This window comes from Mauremys reevesii, linkage group 2 (assembly GCF_016161935.1).
Source record: "Mauremys reevesii isolate NIE-2019 linkage group 2, ASM1616193v1, whole genome shotgun sequence".
Taxonomy (NCBI): domain Eukaryota; kingdom Metazoa; phylum Chordata; order Testudines; family Geoemydidae; genus Mauremys; species Mauremys reevesii.
Window position 1 is genome coordinate 117,090,176 of NC_052624.1, and position 22,119 is coordinate 117,112,294.

Genomic DNA, 22,119 nt, shown 5'->3' on the forward strand with positions numbered 1-22,119 from the left:
TATTCCTGGGCAACACTCATTAGGCAAAAGGCTCTCAGTCTAGATGGCTGGCTGGGAAGGGCCCATTCAAGACAGTGAGCCATTAGTGAGAACAATAGGCCCTAGAAGAAATTTATCTCCCACCTGGAGAGCTTTCCCAAGGACACTACAAACAGCATCTGAGTAATGGTTTCTGTGACACTACAGGGACATGTGACCAGGTCACCTGGTGCTGGACTCCATCTTGGGATAGCAGTGTTTTTCCACTGACTGGCGTGGGAACCGAGCTTTGAAACAACGGGTTCCCGCCCTATGCAAAAGTTACATAAGGCAGGGGAGTGACATTATCGTGGTTCTTCAATGACTCTCCACCCAAAGAGACTCCTGGAAACACCAAAGAAACAAAGACTGAACTGGGGGGAAGTGCTGGACGCAGGCTAAAGGGATTTTTAGCCTGTGAATGGAACACCGCGGGATTCCAAGCTTTAAACAAGTGCAGCTTGCCTCTTCAGAATCTGCAGCCCGCTTGTGTATCATCACTTAGGGTGAGGATCTGCTATTCAGATCCAAACTCTTTAGTATCTAAGCTTAGTTTGTGTTTTTGTTTATTTGCTAGGTAATCGTCTTTGATCTGTTTGCTATCTCTTATAATCACTTAAAATCTATCTTTTGTAGTTAATAAACTTGCTTTTCTTTGTCTAAAACCAGTGTGTGTGGGAGTCATAACTTGGGGCAGAAAGCTGTTGTATATTTCTTCTCCACGTTGAGGGAAGGGGTGAATTTCATGAGCTTACGCTATACACTTTCCTGTGTAGCACAAGATGGTATAATTTTAGGTTTACACTCCAGAGGGGGTGCACGCTCAGTAGCTGAGAAGTTCCCTAGCTGGAGCCTTCCCATGCAGGGCTGATCACAGCATCTGCATGTAATTGCAGCTGGGGTGTCCCTGTATGGGTGCTGGTGACAGTGCAGGCAGGAGCCTGGAGAGAGCTTGTCACAGCAGTACAGTGTAAAGGGAGCCCAGACTGGTGGGTCGGGGGGCTCAGTGGTACCCCACTTCCAGGTGGCACCCCAGGGGGAACCTGTCGCAGTGGTAATATGTGGAGAGCGTAGGGATAAACAGGATGTGGGAGGGGAGAGGGAAGCAGAGACGTGGGGGCCTGAGGGCAGAAGGAATATGTTTGGGAAAGGGGGTTGTGATGAGGAGACTGGTGCTACATAAATGGAGATGTGGTGAGGGCCGGGGGGGAGCCTAGTCATTGAGTCCAAATGTTTTTTTAAAAGCTTCCTCTGTGCTCCTGCTTGAGCCCTCAACACTGCTGCCTTGGTGTATAATGGAGCTGAGCCAGCAGTGCCATGTGGAGCCTTCCAAGCACTAACGTGAAACCAGCATGCAGACATGAAACCTTTAAACAGCAGTGACATTTGGGTCCAATAACCAACCAATGAGAATTCTTGACACATGAGACCAGTTGTCCTCATACCACAGTCATTACAGTCAACAGAAATGTAACATGCAAATTCACTGTAGAGGAAAGATGTTGATTGATTGAATTACTTCTTGTATTACTATGGCCCAAGTTATGACTGTCTTTAGCAGTTAATCTGACCCTTCTATAATAATTAGATATAAAAATCAGTAATGACTTAATTACAACTCAGTTCTTCAAATGTAGCCTGTACCTAAGACTTCATTTGGTTTTAACTATATGGAAAGTTTGACGAATCTGTATTTTTCATTATATAGTAATTCAGGACAATAAAAGATCTAATAGTAAGTGCTCAATTTTTAAAGGACATGTAAAATTAATATTAATTTATAAAAGAATTAACAAATTAACTTGTATATTCTAGAAAAATAATCTGTACTCAAAGCTAAACACGGTATCTTTGTGCTTCAAACATAACAAATAATTCCTCATTTAGGTTGAAAACTCAACGGAAGCTTAACTATGGAACCACAACTGGCAACTCCAGAATATTTGTATAGGCCAGGTTGGTAGCACTACCTATTATTTAGGTTGCCCAACACTTCCAATTATAAGATCCCATTTCGGTTGTTTATAACCGTGTCAAACTTTACCTATTTGGGCTGAAAATTTCCATGCCAGGTATCTGCCTCTGGCTGAATTGTTTTTTGAACATTTCAGCCAAATGCTTCAGCCATTTCTGAGAAAAGGGCTAAGGAATAAATTGTTTTGGCCTCACTAAGAAGTTCTAAGGACCTTTTCTTTGAAAAGCCCTAGCACCCCCTTGCTCTGGGGCAGGGACTTGAAATTTGGTGTGGGGTGGGGGGGTGCCTTTCTGTGAGGAATGTGTCTTTTGCAGCACCTGTAAAAATCCACCCAAATCTGGTAAAATTGTAAGCCTTTGAAATATAGCAGTTTGCACATGCTCCATAGAGACTTGAGTTTCACAGTTTAATTCCCACATTCACTAAGCATGTTCCTGCCAAGGGCTGAGCAGGACTTTCCATGCAATTGAAGCTCTGGGCTGTGCTGGGTCCCAGCACCTGAAATGAGAGCAGGAAGCCTGTTTGCCAGGTGCTGGGCACAAGCAGCATGGAGGAATAAGTTGCCTGATTCAAATACAGAGGAGACAAGCATCAGACCTGTGCACAAGGGGGTAGGAGCAGGAGAGAGTGGGCTAGATTGGGACAAGCAGTCTGGGGTGAAAACTTGGAACTGGAGGCTAGCCTGGGTGGGGAGAGGAAAACCTGGAGCTGGAGAGGTGAACTGGGACTGGGTTGCGGGGGCCAGACTGGTATTGGCTGGGCAAGTGGGCTGAGACTGGGAGTTGGGTGGGAGAGAAACAGGGTGGGACTGGGAACCAGTAGGTGGGGGGATGAGACAGACTGGATGAGAAGCCTGAGGGTGAGGGTGGGGTAGATTGGGACTAGCCTGGCAACTACTCTGGAGACTCAGACTGAGAATCAGTGGGATAGAAGGAAGGAGGGGAGGGAGAGGTGACACAGATCTAAGGAAGAGTGGGGTTGCACAGGAAGAACTGGGACTGGCTGGGCAATGAAACTGGAACAAAATGCCAAGCGAGGGGCAACACTGAGATTGGATGAGGATCCTGAGGAGGGAGATTAGGACTGGGACCCAGTGGAGATGGGAGATGGGGAGGGGAGAGGTGCGTGTGTAACAATGTCTGTGTGAGGGGTTCATTTCCAATAATCTCCTAGAAATCTGTTATTTTGACCTTTGTGGATATTTTTGCAAATTCTGAGGACAATATTAAGTTTTCATGGGCAGTGTAAATCAAGGAGCTGATAGTAAGTCTTAAAATACATTTTCACATTATGTTATTTCTTCAGAACCCTTGCCTCATTGAGCTAGCAGGATGGAAAACCTGAAACTAGTAGGCAGCCAATTCAAATAAAAGATAATTGGTATAATCTGCATTATTTATATAAGAAGACCAATAAATGTTTTAAGTGTTTTTACCTCCCATCTCTACCCTCCTTTTGCTATTGTGTAACTTTTGACTGTCAGTTTGCTAATTTGGTAAAATTTTCTTTTAAAATATTTTTTGAATTTCATATTTCAAAAATGACAAATGATAAAAAATGAAAAATCAATAAAAAACTACCACTATGGGGAAAAAAATTAAATTGTCAAATTTTAAAACAAACAAAAAACCCTTGCTTTAAAAGCCAACAAAATGAAAATGCTTTAGAAAACTATTGCTTTCTCCTGACCAACTCATGTTTATTTTGCAACTTGCTTTCTGCACTAACTTAAAATTCCAGTTGGTCTTAAAGTGTACCCCGGGAGTAGCTCAATAGAGCTTATTAGAGTATGCTGGCCTTGAGGTGACAAATGCAAAGATAACTGTAGTGAGGTCTGCAGCCTAAAGACAAAGTTGCATCTGAGGATAACAATGCCCAAACTGCAAATAGGGGTAACAGAAGATGCATTCCTTATATTAGGAGGACCGACACAATATCTGCTCTTCTTCTGGTTGTTTTCTCTAACACAGCAGTATAACTTCAGTCTTCTGCGAGTTGAACCTCATCCAGTTGCAGTCTCAACCAGATGCTTAGGGCATAGCTATGTCTCTTACGGGTGTGTAAAATCCACGTCCCGAGTGATGTAGCTATGCCAACCTAACCCCCAGAATTCTTCTGTCACCCTAGCTACCACCTCCCAGGAAGGTAGATTAGCTACGCTGATGAGAAAACCCCTCCCATGGGCATACGTGGTGTCTACACTGAAGTGTTACAGCAGTGTAGCTCCAGCGCTGTAGCTGTGCTGCTGTATCAGTTTAACTGTACACATACCATGAGTAAATCGCTCATCAGCACCAACTGCAAAAAACCTGTTTTTTTTTGTTTGTTTTAAAATTTGATAATTTAAGTTTTTTTTCCCCAATAGTGTTATTGTTTTTTACAACTGGGTCAGACAAGTTGAAAACTCTGGATGAAATCTTGGGTCTACTGAAGTCAGCAGGAGTTTTGCCACTGTTAGTCAGAGCTGAGTGCCATCAGCTTTCTGAAAATACCATAGCCCTGTTAACAGGCTCATATACACATTGAATAATAGGAGTGACAAGTGAGCCCTCTGCTTCCCCACATAAGAAAACCTTCTGGGCAGATGAGCAATTGTCCAATGCTATCCTCAGAAAGAACGGACTGAAGCCGCTCAAGGTAAACTCCATGTAGCCATGCTAGGGATAACAAAAGTATCAAAAGAACCGTGGGGGAAATCCTGGTCTTCCTGAAGCTGTTTTGCCATTGACTCTCACAGAGGCAGGACTTGAACTCCTTGTGTTTAGCAGTATAGAAGCCAGCAGCCTGATCTTAAAAAAAATCCAAGCAAAACAAAGCTATTGACACTGGATCTTCAACCACTGCCAAGAGGAGATCAAAGAGCACAGCTAGTTTCTGTACCACATTCTACTCTGAAACTGGATTGACTGGGGGGGTCAGGGAAGCTGAAGAATCCAAATATTGCAAGAGCTGCTTCACTGTAATCTTCTCATCAGTTTTAACCAAAAGGTTAGAAACAGGTTGACATTAAATTGTCCATATCAAGAGATAATTTCTTGAACATGGGGGCAGATCAGTTTGCTGCATGTTTCATTGACTGGAACCTTGTAAATATTTTTTTTTCATGAAGCAAAAGAAGAAATAGAGTCCCTCTTGCTCTCTCTTAGCTGTGCTGACTCTGCAAGGTTAACAGGAATAAAGAACGGAAAGAAACCTCTTTTTGTCACTGAAGCAGGGCTGCCCAGAGGATTCAGGGGGCCGGGGGCAAAGCAATTTTGGGGGCCTCTTCCATAAAAAAAAGTTGCAATACTATAGAATACTATATTCTCATGGGGGCCCCTGTGGGGACCGGGATCTGGGGCAAATTGCCCCACTTGCCCCCACTCTGGGCAGCCCTGCACTGAAGTCAGCAGATAGGACTGAATACACACAAGGAGCAGATTTGCTAAGTAAAAAGGTACAATTTTTGCTTTTCAGAGTCAAAGTGCACTTTAGATATGTGATAATGTTAACTCTAAATGTATTTGCATTGTGTTTTAAAATATCAAACAGTGTTCGTTAACATTGTTAATTAAACACAAAAGCATTTAATTTTCTGGGAAGGAAAGAGTGGTATAATTAGTCTAAATATCAACTTTAGGTGACTATAATCAATACAAAATGACATCATGTTACTCATCTGTAAGTGTGCTTTACTGTACAACAACAAAACCAATAAACAACAGGTTTAGTACAATCATGCAGCATGTCCAATCAGCATCTAGCTTGTGTAGAGTAGGTTGGTATTATCAGTAGATAAATTAAACCCACTACAGATCCCAAAGCATTCCAGGCCTCCTTTTTCTTTCTGGACTTCAGGATGTCCATGATGTATTGAAAGTTTTGCTCTCTTAAGTACCCCTGGAGTTTTTAACAGTAGAAAGAACAAAGAAAAGATAACACTGGGGGGAATGGGGATGGCTTCTCTGAGAGGCTGACCTTTCCTCTTAATAGGTCAGCATGCGGCAGAGCCAGTATCTGTGGCCTTCTGAGACTTGCTCAGCTCACAAATTTGATTAAATTTTTGCTGGATTGGGCTTCACTATACATTTCCAGCAGCAGTAATCTTCTTCAGCTATTCATTTATTTACTGGCACACCTGTTTACAAACGTACAAAGGAAATATTACAATTAAACAAAATACACATGAACAGCAGATGGATAGTGTATGATGGCAGGAATAAATTAGGCAAATTATAATAGTAGAGGTGTTACAGTTGCAGCCAGGAAGATAACCAAGTATGTTGCAGTCAAATGAAGGACTACTCTCATTTGATGTTTCTTCACTTGCGAGCAATTCTTCTCAGGTAAAGCTTGAACAGGAAAATTTGGATTTCAAAGTGATTGCTCTACCCATTCAGGCACAGCAGAACTTCCATTAGTTTTTCTGGTCTCCTTTTTAAAATCCCTTTGTGGCACTGAGGAACTAAGTATGAGAGAACTATTTTTCAGTTCCACCATGCTCCTTGTGTCTCCAAAACTATTCTCCCAATCCCTCCCTCATCCCAGGCCCCTCACCTGATTCTTTACTCACCCCTCAGCTCAGCAAAGCAGAAACCCACAAATCCCCATAATCTACCACTACCTTTCAGCCTATACATAGGACCAATTCATTACCGCTCTCATCCTTCCTCCCTGTTCTGCTTTCATGCCATTGCCCTTCCTGTCTACTGCAGATATTTACTCAGATGCAGTAATGGAGTTATTGGCAGTGAACAGAGTGGGTAGGGAATTGTCCCATAAAAAGAGTCTTTCCTACCAGATGACACAAACCTTTGATGACCTCACATGCAAGTTTCCCAAAGATCTTTTCTAATACCCTAGATTGGTACCAAACTAACAGCCTAAATATATTGTTAGATGCAATATAAATATGATGTAGTGTAATCAGGGCCTCAATGCAATCTAATTTACACATTTGCTTGTGCACTATGGATTTTCTTTAAAATTCTCTAAAAACTATTTCTTGTACAGTCCTTTACTTTGAGTTTTGACAACTGACAGATATTTTTCTTTTCGTAAGAGGAGTTTCCTAAGGGTGTGTTTCAGAGGTTAAATGTCACAATGACAGAAAAAAATTACTGAATCAGATCCCCAGTTCAGCTCAATATTTTGATCTGAAGTTTATTTTGACAGAAATGATACTCTTGGTGAATGCCTATACTATTTTATGGGCTACAGTAGATAATTAAATTTAATAAATAGAAATATCTTAACTCATAGAACTAGAAGGGACCCTGAAAGGTCATTGAGTCCAGCCTCCTGTCTTCATTAGCAGGACCAAGTACTGATTTTGCCCCTAAGCGGCCCCCTCAAGGATTGAACTCATAACCCTGGGTTTAGCAGGCCAATGCTCAAACCACAGAGCTCTCCCTCTCCCCTGAAAGCAGATCTGAACTGAGAAGTGAACTAACATTTTTGTGATTTCTTTTTTTTAAAAGATTCCTTATTCCTTCTTACCTGAATTAAAAAAAATAATTAAAAACTATTTTATTGTAATGATATTGATAGACTCCTTTATTGATTCATATTTTAATAATGTATTTATAATGTCCTTAATCAGAAATCAAGCTGAAATGTGATATTTATGCCAATGAATTATAAACCATTTGTGAAGGCTTTAAAGTAAAGCAGAAAATAAATACTTACACGTAGCTCCTTGTTTACATATATTCACATGCAATTCTACCAAATAGCTGCAGGATTTCACATATGAAAGGTGACGATTACTGTCAGCAATATTATCATGTTTTTATCTTTTTCTTTTTCCTTTGGTTTTTTGGAAGGAAACTATTACTTACCCAACATTTTCTGCATCTTCATCACACTCAGCCCTGTATTTGCAAGCCCCACATTTGGAGTGTTTTCTGTGAACTTCTGTTCCAGATCCTTCATACTCTAAATAAAACAAGGCAGCGTCATCAGAAAATGTGACTTCTTTCACATTATGCTATGACTCTGTCTACACAAATTATCTTGTCCTTCAACAGGAAAGCAGCTTGTAAGCATAGCGTTGTCATACATTTATAGCACAGTCATTAGCCTCACTAGTACTACTTCTCCCAAAATTGGACAACAACTAAAGTTTGATAGAGTGATAACAATGACAAGATAGCCCACAAAAACAAACAAACAAAAATGAAAAAAAAAAAATTGCTTCATTGGCTATTTACTATTCCTTTATTGTTGTACAGAGTGATTTGCTATTGATTTTCCTCAGTTCTCTAAATCTGACACTAATATACCTACTAGCTCATTTTAAGGAAACTTTATTTGCCACTAACACCATATAAAACATGCACCTTTTAATGCCATTTGACTAGTAATTTAATGATGTTCAGGTAAAGAACGTATACATAGCCAAGCAGAAAGAAGGGAAAATATTTTAATTGAAGTTCTGTAATTACAGACATAGTTCCATATAACTCTTTGTTACATATAATGATTTTTTCCTCTGTGTACCCGAGGATAGATTTTCTTTCATTTTGTACTAGATTATACTAATTTCTCATAGTTTCAGTCTTATTCCTTTTCATCAGTGGTTTAGGACATACAGAAGACCCAGTGCATTATCCAGATAAGATACTGCTAGAAATGGAACTTCCTGTAGAAGATAGAGCATATCTCCAAGGTTCAAAAACATTGGTCCTACAGGCAACAGCATTATTCTTGTGGTGCACACTGACATGACAGCTCATCAGTCACATGGGAGGAAAACGTAGATCCACAATGTTCTGATGCAGGACAATCTTGAATTTGATAGATGCCTAATTTATAACTGTTATGACACTTTTGGTGGAATATCATAGTGAATAGTGTTATCTTTTTTTCTCCATGAGTTCATAAAAAATATCAAGCTGATCAATAAAAATATAGTTTTCAAATTCAAAGTGCAGAACAATGTAACCACAAGAATATTAAGATCTTCAAAGGTACAAAAAGTTCACTGAGCCAAAAGTACTGCATTGTTAGAAGGACATGGTGTATTTTGAAGGCATTATCACATGTCAAACATTGCATGTCTAATCACTGTGAATCTCTACACACTTTAGGATCTCTATACACCATAATGACCTACATTTGTGTTAACTGATTCTAAATTAAAAATTCACCAGGAAAGCATAATATGAAAACATGTTTCATATTTCAAACCTCACATTTTTTCTAAACTATTGTCACAGCTTTCTTGCCTTTATTAGTGGCCAAGTTAAAGCTAAATATAAAATCTACTTAAACCAATAACACATTAAAAATCAAACACATTTTAATGTTAGATGGGCAATATAAATATAAAATTATCAAACACAACCAAAGCTGTGTCTAGTTATATTTTATAATACATTTCTATTTATGCTCAGTGCATCTTAAAGAATTAAATCTGTCTTTATCCTTTTAAGAACACAATTTTTTTCTGTACTGGACTAAAAATAATATTGCAGAGAAATAGCTTAAAATAATATGGTTAATTTAATTTCCTTTTTTTTTTTTTTTTTACATTTGGAGTTCTGCAGGTAAATTTTCAATCTCAATAATACCATTAAAGGAACACTCTAACATTGCAATACAGTGAATTAAAAAAAATTGTTTACAATAATTTCAGATACTAACCTGTCCCTGAGTCACACTGCCAAATTTTTGTGGTTTTTACAACCAGATTTTCCTACTTTTAAAATGATTTTCTCTGTTTTGTTGACTTTTAAAAGACTCAAATGGGGGAAACTGACTATACTGAAACAGTGAAATTGACTATATAAAATGCAAAATGTTGTCAAAGATAAAGTTAGTAACAGAGAAAAATATTTTCTCTCATCTCCTTCTCTTATAGTAGTCTTGTGTGCTACTTGTAACAATAGCCAGTTAAACAAATTAAGCTAGAAGTGTAAATTCTAAGTTGTTGGTATCCCTTAAATACAGCATGCCTGGGAGTATGGAAGAGGAAGAAGCCCCTTTGTACCTATACATGGCTTCTTGGACCTTGGGTCTAGATGCACCTGGAGGAGGTAAACTGGGATTAAATAGATATAGAGGTAAGTAAAGTCTTGGCTTTATTTCTTACTCAGCGGCCAGCACAGCTGAGAAAGCATGAGAAGCGGTGGATATAATAATTTATAGCTGGTATAACTTCAGAGATGATAAATTCATAGATTATAAAGGCAGAAGGGACCATTGTCATAATCATAATCTGACCTCTTGTATACAACAGCCCATAGGACTTCCCTGAATCAACTCCTGTTTGAACTAGAGCACACCTTTTGGAAAAACATCCAATCTTGATTTTAAAGTTTCCAGAGATGGAGGATCCATCAAACCCTGGGCCAATTGTTCCCTGGTTAATTATCCTCATTATAGTAAATTCGAATCTCATTTCTAGTCTGAATTTGTCTATTTTCAAATTCCAGCCAGAAAATCTTATTATGCTTTTGTCTGCTAGATTAACAGTCCTCTATTATCAAATTTCTATTTCCCACGTATTTATAAACTATGATCGTCACCCCTTAAACATTTCTTTGTTAAACTAAATAGATTGAGCTTCTTGAGTCTTGCACTATAAGGCATGTTTTCCAATCTTTTAGTTATTCCCGTGGCTCTTCTCTGAACCCTCTCCAATTTATCAACATCCTTCTATCATAGATTTCAAGGCCAGAAGGGACCAACTGCAACAATCTAGTCCGACCTCCTGTAGACTACAACTTACAGGCCATAGAACTTTCCCCAAAATAATTCCTAAAGCAGATCTTTTAGAAAAACATCCCATCTTGATTTAAAAATGATCAATGATGGAGAATCCATTATGACCGTTGGTAAACTGTTCTAATGATTAAGTATCCTCACTGTTAAAAATGTACACCTTATGTCTAGTCTGAATTGGTGTACCTTCAATTTCCAGCCTTTGGATCATGTTATATCTTTGCTAGACTGAAGAGCCCATTATTAAATATTTATTCCTAATGTAGGAACATATAGACTGTAATCAAGTCACCTTGTAACCTTTGCTTTGCTAAGCTAAAGAGTCAAATTAGTTTTCTTGCAGTCTTCTGGAACTTCCCCAATGCTCCAATACTTACTGAAAAATCAAAGGTTCATGAAATTGGCCCTTTTCAAACATCATATATATATATATATTACTTGCTTGGAATTTATTTCATTTGTTATATTCAAAGAAAATAAAGTCACGAGCACTTGTATCTAAGCTACCACTAATTTTTAGTACTGTCATCGTTTCCTCTTTATCTGTCAAGATGAGGTCTAAGCTAGAATTCCTCTATGTTGGATGCACCACTTTGTCGGTTAGGCAATTCTCATCTATAGTATTTAGAAATTCTCAGGATGTTTTAACACCGGCAGCATGAGGCCTCTAGCATATGTAGACTTGGTAGAATTCAATTTTTTTTTAAATTTCAACACTAATATTGATGCTTATTTTTATGCATATTTTCTATTTTTAATCACTCAGTTTTCACAGTTGCAAGAAACTATGAGGGGAACAGACAATAATTTAATGACAGTAGATGTGGAGATTCAAAAAGTTAAAGCTTTATAACTGTTAAAACATAAATTGTCAACATCACATATCAAAATATACACAGTAAATAGCCTTAAAACAAACTGTGCTAAAATTTGTTTTATCATCAACAAATATTTTTATCGATTTGTGTGTGTACAGTAAAATCAATGTTTACCAACATTAACTGATAAAAATCTAATCCTTTCTGACCTAAACATGTGTCACTCAGATTAAAGTCCTCCATGATCACAGAGGTTTCCCTCCCCACACCACACATTAAAGATAGATGCTTAGGGAGCTGGTCATCCTGTTCTCTAGTGTGATTTTGTGGTCTGTAGCAGACACCAATTAGTACCAATTTTGTGCTCTATCTGTTGGGACATTGATCTATAAACATTCAAGAGCATTTTCTTCCAAGCTGGCAGTGACTCAAACAGGTAATGCCATTTGTGACAGAATGCCACTCTTCCTCCCCCTTTACCTACTCAATCCTTTCTAAATAGGTTATAATCATTGATTTCTACATTCCAATCATGCGAATTATCCCACCAGGTTTCAGTAATACCAACTAGATTGAATTTATGCTCATAAATGAGCAATTCAATTCCTCTTGTTTATTACCCAGGCTTCTGGCAATGGAGCATAGGCAATTAAAGAATTTCTTCTGTTCACATCCTGTGTTGTCTTGATTAATTTTGTTCTCAGCATCTTGATTTTGTTCTCAATGAATGCTCATTTGTTCCCTCTTTTCCCACTCTACTTTTGTTACAGGCCCATCAAATTAACACACACACACACATACACACACACCAGCCCAGGGTCACTCTCTTGGTATGTCTACACAGCAACTAGACATCTGTGACTGGTCTGTGCCAGCTGACTCAGGCTCATGGGGCTCAGGCTGCTTCATTGCTGTGCAGATGTGTGGGCTCAGGCCGTAGTCCAGGCTCTCGGACCCTGCAAGGTAGCAAGGTCCCAGAGATCAGGCTCCAGCTCAAGCCTGGAAGTCTACACAGCACTGAAACAGCCCCGTGAACCCGAACCCACTGGCATGGACCAGCCGCGGGATTTTCTTTCCTGTTGTACACATACTCTCTGAGTCTGAATGTCTCCCAGGGCTACCCCAGGTTAGTGCAGCACCCACACCCACACTTTGTTCAGGGTTGTGCCTAAAGTCACACTCCAGTCCTATGAAACTGAAATATAAATAAACTATACCAGAATGGAGTGGATTAGAGTTTATGGAGTTGTGGCCAGTCTTTATGTGACTGCTCTCTGACCTGCACACCCTCCTAAGAACTGAAGCCTCTGTGTTCTGAATACAAGGACTGCTAGAGAGGTGTCCCTCTTAGGAGCAACTTATCTAAAAGGAGTTGGGAAGTAGGAGGAACCAGAGCTCTATCACTCCTGCATGCTGACCATGTTGTGTGCTGCACCTCTTAATAGGGGTGTCTCCTATTGTGCTCCTCTTAGCACAACTAGTCACAAAAATGCCTCCCAATGCACCTCCTTGAGGCAGTGTAGCTCCACAACACCCCTTACTAGAGGCTGTAGCTAAAGGCTACAATCTAGTGACTTGTTTGATTGACAGATTATGGAGACGCTATTATGATGACATAGTTAAGTCTGTGTTCTGTTTTGCAGTTAATGCAAGCCTTCAACCTCTTTGGGATGTCTACACTGCAATCAGAAGTTGACTGCAGCATGTGTAGACATCCCTGAGGTAGCTTTGATCAAGCTAAATCCAATAACAATAGCAGCAAAACTGCGGCAGCATGGGCTGAACAAGCCCGCTTGTGACCTGGCCGGGTATGTACTTGAGCGGCTAGCCCGTGTTGTTGCAGCTTCACGGTTATTGGTATTCAAGCTAGCTAGATCAAAGCTAGCTTGAGTATGTCTACACATACTGAAGTCACACCCCTGACTGCAGTGTAGACATACCCTTTGTTTTATATAAAAAACAGCATATTTATTCTGAATTTTCATATCTTTCAGTAAAGTTGAATTTTCTGCTGGCTTATGTGCTTCTAGTCTTTGTGTAAGGAATGGTTACCAATGTGGAAGATCGAGTTCATTGTCAAACTGTTTGGCCAGTTTAGGAGCAGACTTCTCCTCTTCCACCCAGAGATCCACACCTCACTGATGGAGTATCCATCATTCACCATAAAATACCAAACAGCAACCTTAGCTCTGCCCCAGTAGGGGGCCAGCCTCCCAGCACCTTTGCCTTCAACCATGAGATCACCATAGATAATGGCAGGAGAGACATCTTCCCTGTTTAGCATGGTTGTGAGTTTGGGGAAGGTGGGAGTTTAAAGACTGACATGCCTACTGAGGCAGAATTAAGGTAGGAGTGTGTTGTCTGGCGGTTGTTCTAGTGATGAGGTGTGTGACTCAGGGTGGAGGAGAAGAGGGTATGTTAGATGCTTTCATTTTTCTTTTCCTTATTTTTGTAGTTCTGTGTTAGGTATATTACATATCTGGCAAACTTAACTCACAAACAGTGTTCTTATGTATTAACAATCAGTTATGTCAGACAAAGTTAACATTTTTGGTAGCATTTGAAGCGTTTTCTCTGACTGCATAAGAATCACCATGGAGGAATAGACTATTATTCAACTATTCCTGTGTCCTGTTTCCACAGGAGCCAGTTCCTGATGCTCCAAAGGGAAGCTAAACAACTTCAAAAATACACATCTGGCAAACTATGCACCAACATACAATAGTGAGGGGGTAGGAAAGTCACCATACGCCCAGAAGAGTGAACTTTCATGAACACAGGCAATGCGATTATGCCAAGCCCTTTCAAGGACAGCACAGTGGAGAGAGTGAGTTCCTCATTCCCTGCCCCCTCAGATAAGGGCCAGACATCTGTCTCTTAGCCTCTCTATGGTCCCGACTGTGATACTCTTACTTAGGCTAGCAAGCACTAACCCAGGAGATCACTCACCCAGAAGTCATTACTAGTGTAAGTACTAAAGGCTGCACAGTCAGGCCCTCTATATTTGTCTCCTTTCCTTGCCTCACAGGGATGTTGTGAGATTTCGTTTTGTTGCCACTTTTACTAACTTACAGAAATAAATGGGACTAATAGGGGTTTAAGGCAATATTCAGGACAGAATCAGGCCCGTAATGTTTGTAAATCACTCTGAGACTCTCAGACTGGAGTTGCTATAGAAATACAACCTCCTATTATCTTTTTCCACCTTCTGTAACTGACATGTTTACAAAGCTGCAAAAATTCAAGCATTTGAAATTTATAAAATATAAAGGTTTTGAAATCTGTATGTTTACACAAGCCTGACTGTGTGACAACCATGGGTAAGTGTTGTGCCCAAGGAGGGTAAGGAACAGATGGTAATCTACTAAAAAGCACATACTGTCTATCATTTTATTAATTATAAAAAGCAATCTGCCAAATGTTCATCTCAAGATACTTTAGCTACTAAATTTGAGAGAGATTGGGAATTCAAAACAAATTATTTTAGTAATAATTAACTTCGCTATCTGTATTGCAAGCATGCTATTTCCTCAGCTTGAAAGCCTGAATTGATCAGCTGCCATCTGTCTAAAATTAATTTTATTTTAATACATAAAATGTATTTGCTTAGGTAAACAGACACCTGCTATATGTATTTTTACTCCGAAAGAGAAACAAATTAATTCTATGCCCATAGCATGACACCTAGAAATCTTGCCACCTGAGGGTCTAGAAGGTCTAAGAGACTGGTACTAGAATATGGAAACTTTCACCTTGAGGTCAGTGATCTGAATCTGAAGAGCAGGCCTTAAGTGACAAAGTCATTACTATCTGATAATTGTTTGATGGCCTATCTGACATAGATTGGTGGTTTCAGACTTGTTCCTAGTGAACAGCTGACAATAGCACAAAAGCAACACTACCAAAACAGGCACTAACTGGAATCCTCGTTGGCAGTGTCAGCAGAGAAGTTAAGGATTGTCTGGAACCAGAAGAGAAGAAGCTCTGGTGTGTGGAGAAACAGTAAGAACTGCCAAGAGGATCTCCCCTCATATGAGCTATTATCTGTCACTTTGGACCAACTAGGTATCTCAGCAGATTTAGATGAGCCCGTGGAGCCCAACCGAACCTCTAAGTTGGGACTTCAGAACTGTTGCACTCTCCAACCACCAACGGTAGTCTGAGAAAGCCCTCCAAATAAGACAAGATTGAATAACACCCTTTAATTTGTCTGACTTGTCTACAACCCTCCTTTGTGCATCACTGTAAACAACACTGACAAAATGGAACCCCCCCTCAAAAGTTCCCTTCACAGACTTCATGTAATTACTCTACTCATATCCCTACTTACTATCCTAGGCGATGGGCCAAAGTGGGTGCCGATGCACTGGTATGTTCAACCACTGAATAGTGCACTCCAGTCTGGGCAGGCAGTTTGAATAACGTATCTCTCAATGTGCAGCCTGATGCTGCAATGAGAATTATAACCAGAACATTAACATCAACACCCATTCAATGGTTGCCCACTCTAACACATACACCCCCACACCCAAAATACACATACACATACATACCTCATGAGTACAATCAAATCATGAACTTTATAGTCTGAACTTCCCAACTTCTGAGGACCTCCAGAACCTTCCAAAGACACATCTGAAATCCCACAAATCTTTTGAGGATTGGGATAAAGTTCTTAAAGAGTCCTCATTCAATCATGAGGCACACTGGGCAGAATTATGGGAGAATGCTAAGATACCAAATAAACATCTGATTGCTGACCCCACAAACACCCTAAAGAACTTCCAGGCTTTAACCTCCTCAGAAACAAGGGTCTGTATTGAACCATTTCAGAACATCAAATGACACATGCTGTCATCTCTTACACTGCTAGAAGTTGCCAGAATGCACAATGTGACTGTGGACACCAGGCACAGAATATGGACCACACTGTAAATTAGTGCCTACTTTGATCATTTGCCAGTGGCAACTCAGACCTACATTAAGCCACTTCAGACACTACACACTGGCTTGAAATCACTCTTCCCAAGGCTACTTCAGTGAATGCACACAACTTTAGAGACAAAAAATATCTTGGTATGCAAAAACAAAAACAACAATACATGCAAGCTAGCCATCCAGCTTCTTCATAAGGATGGGCCATTCTAAGAATTTTGTTTTCCTGCTCAATTTACTGGATCAAATTCTGCCAAGATTTACAACCTATATAACCCCACTGATTTCATTTTGTTGTAAATCAGGTATACTTTGTCCCATTTTATGGGATGATCGATAGGGACATGAATTTAAAACTGACTCCTCTTTTGCTGAAGCAAAAACAACAGTAACAAATCATATTTAGTGGAAGAAGACTGTACAACAATTAAGATGATGTGTTTTGGCAGAACAGGAAAATATTTGAATAATATTGTTATGAGCTAGGTGACACATGGTTATGGGTTGAGTAAAAACTTTGTTGAGATTGAGGATTATGAATGCACCCTTCAATTAACATAATTGTAAAGATTAATTTATCACAATCCCCCAGCTAAAACAAAAGAGATTGTGAACTTGCCTCCAAGTTTTGGACTGTGTGGGCAGAGGGGGGTTTGTTGATTATTGTTTTGGATGAGAGAAAAGTGTGAGAGAAAGGGGGGGAGGAGATCACACAACCAGAGAGAGAGACAGCCTGAAGAAATCCAAGCAGCAGCCTGTAACAGTGTGACCTTGAGAGAAACTTAAAGAAAGATTTTGGGTTGGGGTGCTGGCTGAAAAGAAGCTTAGGGCTACTCTTTTTGCCTATGGTTCCTCCTACACTCAGAGAATCAGGACTTTGTACATTCCCTATAATTAAACAAGACTGCATCAAAGAAAATACCCAGACTCCATCATCCATTTTGGAGGCAAAATGGAATATCCCCTACTGAAATATCCCCAGGACCCAAAACTTTAACTAACTGCTTGGGTCAAAAAGGGGTAACTATGCATAAAATTTCAAAAAAGTACTTGCCTTTATATGCATTCTAAAGAGTTCCAAAATCATCAGATGTGGTATCAAATAAGCAATATTTTCAGGGATGAGCCTCAGTAACTAATGTTTCTTTCAGTAGGGAGGTATATTAATAAGATTTTCAAAACTGCTTTACCTTCTGAAATAACATCCAAAACTGTTATTAATTGGCTTTGGACTCTAATAGCCACAAGTGATCTACAGCTGAATTTCATAAATTCAATAAGACACTGCATTATTTTTATTAGCAAGTTCAGACTTCTGTCATGAGCAAAATGGGTAATTTTTTTGTGACTGCTGATGTGTTGTGAGAGCACAAGAGACTGAAAATTGCTTATCCAAAATGTCAGAGGGCAACCTAGATAAGTGTGGCACAGCTGAAAAAATAGGTGGATGATATGGCTGTCATTTCACTGTCAGGAATACAAAATACAAAATGCTACAACTCCTCCTGCTTCATTCTAATATCTTAGTGACAGTAAACATGATTTGGCAGAGTCCAGCAGAGCAGTTACATGATCTTTGTTTTTTTTGTGATACATGACAATTTAGGGAAACATTGTCTGAGCTAATCCATTGTGGAACAAGTCTTTTTCCTGTTGCAAATCTGCTCTTTTGGCACAAACATCATTATATTTCTGATGATGCTATTCTCAAGTAGGAAGATATTCTGTGTTGAGTCAAATTACAGAATAACTAAGGAACTGGCAACTGAAACAAAACCAGAGGAACTAAGTGGAGAGAGGGATAGCTCAGTGGTTTGAGCATTTAGCCTGCTAAACCCAGGGTTGAGAGTTCAATTCTTGAGAAGGCCACTTAGGAAGCTGGGGCAAAATCAGTACTTGGTCCTGCTAGTGAAGGCAGAGGGCTGGACTCAATAACCTTTCAGTTCTAGGAGATAGGATATCTCCATTAATTTAACAGCACAAATTTAAGTCATACCTAGTGCTAGCAATCTGTTGAACAATAACCTCTTTTAGCATTGGAAACCCTAACAGTCAGATTCATGGTGATTGTAGGGCAGAATTTAGACTTTTACCATTACTCTACTCAGGTGCAAAAATCTACTAATATTACCATGGATCTGGACAGCTTTGCAAGCTATCACTTTGGAGGGAAGAAGTGGTGTGGCTTCCCGTTCCTGCTTGCAGGCTAGGGGTATCCATAGGGAAACATAAGATCGGCAGTCATTTAGCAGTCACACAGCATAAAGTACAGGAGGGTGAGCTGTGCCTCTGTTTTTGGGAGCACCTAGCTTTTTGCTCTATTTTGGGTTCTTGTGTGTTATTGTTCCGTTCTTCTGAATTCTAAGAAATAAAGTAGTTGTGATGGATCTGCTAAGTAGATGACTACAGCTCCCATCAGCCCCCTCCCCACTCTACTTCCCTTTCCTCTAGCCAGACAAAGGGAACGCGGAAAGGTCCTGAACCAGGAAGCGGATGGACTCTGTTAGGAAGGAGCTGCTGCATGGCTAGTGACTAGGGTTGTCAACTTTCTAATAGCACAAAACCAAACACCCTAGCCCTGCACCCCGCTCACTACATTCCCCCTACCTCAGTGGCTCGCTCTTCCCCACCCTCACTCTCTTCAGAAATCAGGGGTTCAGAGTGCAGGAGGGGGCTCTGGGCTGGGGCAGGGGGTTGGGGTGTGGGCTCTGAGCTGGGGGTGCGGGATCTGAGGTGGGGCCAGAGATGAGGGGTTTGGGGTGCTGGAGGGGGCTCCAGGCTGGGAGGTGGGGCCAAGGGATTCAGAGTGTGTGGGGGGGCTGCAGGTTGTGGCACGGGGTTGGGGTGTAGGAGGGTGTGAGAGCTCTGGGCTGGGGTTGGAGATGAGGGGTTTGGAGTGCAGGAGGGGGCTGCAGGTTGGGAGGTGGGGCAGAGGGATTCGGCATGTGGGAGAGGGGTGCGGGGGGGTATAGGCTCTGGGTGAGGGTGCAGGCTCTGGGGTAGGGCCAAGGATGAGGGGTTTGGGGTGCAGGAGGGGGCTCCAGGTTTGGGGAGGGTTCAGGGCTGGGGCAGGGGGGTTGCACTCAGGCTTACCTCAGGCGGCTCCTGGCCAGCAGCGCAGCAGGGCTAAGGCAGGCTCCTTGCCTTTCCTGGCACCATGCTGTGCCCTGGAAGGGCCAGCAGGTCCAGCTCCAGGGTGCGGGGTGGGGCAGGAGACTCTGCATGCTGCTCCCATCCACAGGCACTGCCCCCACCCCCAGCTCCCATTGGCTGCGGTTCCTGACCAATGGGAGTGCAGAGCCTGTGCTTGGGGTGGGGGCAGTGCATGGAGCCCTGTGTCCCCCCCATCTAGGAACCCGGCCTGTTGGCTGCTTCGGGGGTGCAGTGCGGTGCCAGGATAGGTGGGGACCAGCTTGCCTTTGCCCTGCAGCACCTCTGACCAGACTTTTAATGGCCCGGTCGGTGGTGCTGACTGGAGTCGCCAGGGTCCCTTTTCGACTGGGCGTTCTGGTCAAAAACTGGTCACCTGGCAACCCTGGAGGAGCTGCAGAAAGGCCAGATGCAGAGAGGAATCCCAGGAATTGTATGCAGAGCTGGGTGTAGAACAGACTGTGACTGCTGGACATTACAGCAGGTTGCAGGTCTATATGGAGTTTATGGGGGAGCAGCAGTTGCTGGGCACGGAGCCAGTGCAGAGGGGCCCCATGAGAGAGACACTACTAAGTGACCCTGGCTTGGAAACCTGCAAGCTCCTATTTGCTTGAATAGAGAGTGGAGAGGGCATCCCATGCGCTAGACCCAAAGAGCCCCGACTCTCAGTTGGACAGCCCCAGGGCCCAACTATTTATTGATATTGCTCACTTTGAACTTTAACTGTTTAAGGCTCTGTACCTACGGTATTTGCAAACTTTCCCTTTCCTGCCAGCCCTAGTAAAATACCCTTTCACTTCATTATGTGTCAGAGTGGTTACTGGGACCCACCAGGGTTAGTATCTATAAGGACTAGCTTTTGAAACACCTACAGTGCTTGCCTCCAAATCACAATACACCTGGCACGCTACTGGCATCTTTGGGGCTTGGTGTACTCCGGCCCTGAGCAACCCCAATAATTACATAGTGTTACGTTGCAACCTTGCAGCAAGAGTATTTTATGTTTTTTATCCAATTTCTCTGTATGTATGCTGTGAACATACCAGAATCCTTATCTGGAACCACATAAAATTCTCTTCAAGCTTTGTATCTGTCTTGCATAAAACCACCCAACACTGGGTAGCCTAAGATCACCAACCACAATGGTTGAAATCTTGGGGACAGACTAGTAGCTTCCTACCCTCTCTGGTGTGACTGGGGTGGCTACCAGGATTGCTCCCTCCCCTGGTATTAGCATATCCCCTTTTTTTCCCTCTCCTTCTCCCCAACCTAAGCTCCCCGTTCGGCTTTCCTTTTGTCACTTTCAATTTATTCTCCTTGCCCCCACAAACACAAAGTGGGTTCTCCTCCCTTTCTTTTCCACCAGGGATTCTCTCATCCTCTTCTATCCTACTTTTCCCCTGTCACTGCAGTATATGAATGCTTCACAAACTTTAATAAAGTTACCCTCATAACACCCTTAACATCTTGAGGTGTGTGGAGAAATACAATGTACACCAAGATTTAAAAAAAACAAAACAAAAAAAACTAAGGAGCCTTTTTATGGTCATTGCATGATGTCACTACAGGGCAGAATTAAGGCTGTTTGGGTGTTGGAACTGTGGACAACATTAACATTCAGATTTCTTTTAAGTTTATCTTTAACTCTGAATTGCCTGGGTTTGTAATATTTGTTCTCAGGATTATTACAACATCCATGTAATGCTTTACCTTACATTACTGATATGTAGTCAACCTCAGATTTAGTTTAATATCAATTTTTTTAATAATTTTCTTAAATTCTTGTCCAGAACATTTTCCAGTGACTCAAGAAAGGATGGATTCCATCACTTCGTCAGACACGGAGAAATAACATGACATGTTGAAGACCAGCCTAATCTTTTTTTGTAGTTTCTTTTCCTACAATGCAACTGCCTGCTAAGCAGCTACAACTAGAGCTACAGTGAAACAAGACTATATCATTCTGTCATCATATGGTATCTTCCAGCCAAATGCTTTTAAAAATTAAACTTAATTTTAAGAAGATTTGTTTTGTATGTCTGTGAAATCAGAGTGAATTCCTATCAACATATAAACTCTTCTAAAACTGGAAGCCAAGTTAAAATCAGGAGATATGGGGTGAATTAACATCACCTGTATCCTCTATATTGGAGATGCAAGAGGGTGCTGAGGCAACTAGCCAACAAAGCAGAGTAGAAAAGGGAACTGGTGCAATGGAGTGATGATTGTCACCTGTTGGTGAAGAGGATAATATTGCCCCAGTTCCCTCTCAGTATATAGAAAAGAAAAGCTTTAGCTCCTGACTCCTTGTAAGTTAAATTTAGAGTTTAGTCACACAGTAAAGTAAATAATCATTTTTCACAATAGCAACTTTTAATGTAATTAAAGATATTTTGAAATATTAAACAACATAGGGGTGCTGGATGCTTTAGGGCAGTGGTTCTCAAAGCTGGTCCGCCGCTTGTTCAGGGAAAGCCCCTGGTGGGCTGGGCCAGTTTGTTTGCCGGTTTGCACATC

General features: G+C 41.1%; 1 protein-coding gene across 1 annotated transcript in view; it reads right to left on the minus strand.

Moving 5' to 3' along the window:
• Positions 1-22,119, minus strand: part of TMEFF1 (transmembrane protein with EGF like and two follistatin like domains 1) — a 196,955-nt gene that overhangs the window by 26,607 nt on the left and 148,229 nt on the right. The window contains exon 5 of the mRNA XM_039521421.1: positions 7,813-7,909. Coding sequence (XP_039377355.1) covers positions 7,813-7,909 — 97 coding nt within the window. The remainder of the gene's footprint in view (positions 1-7,812; positions 7,910-22,119) is intronic.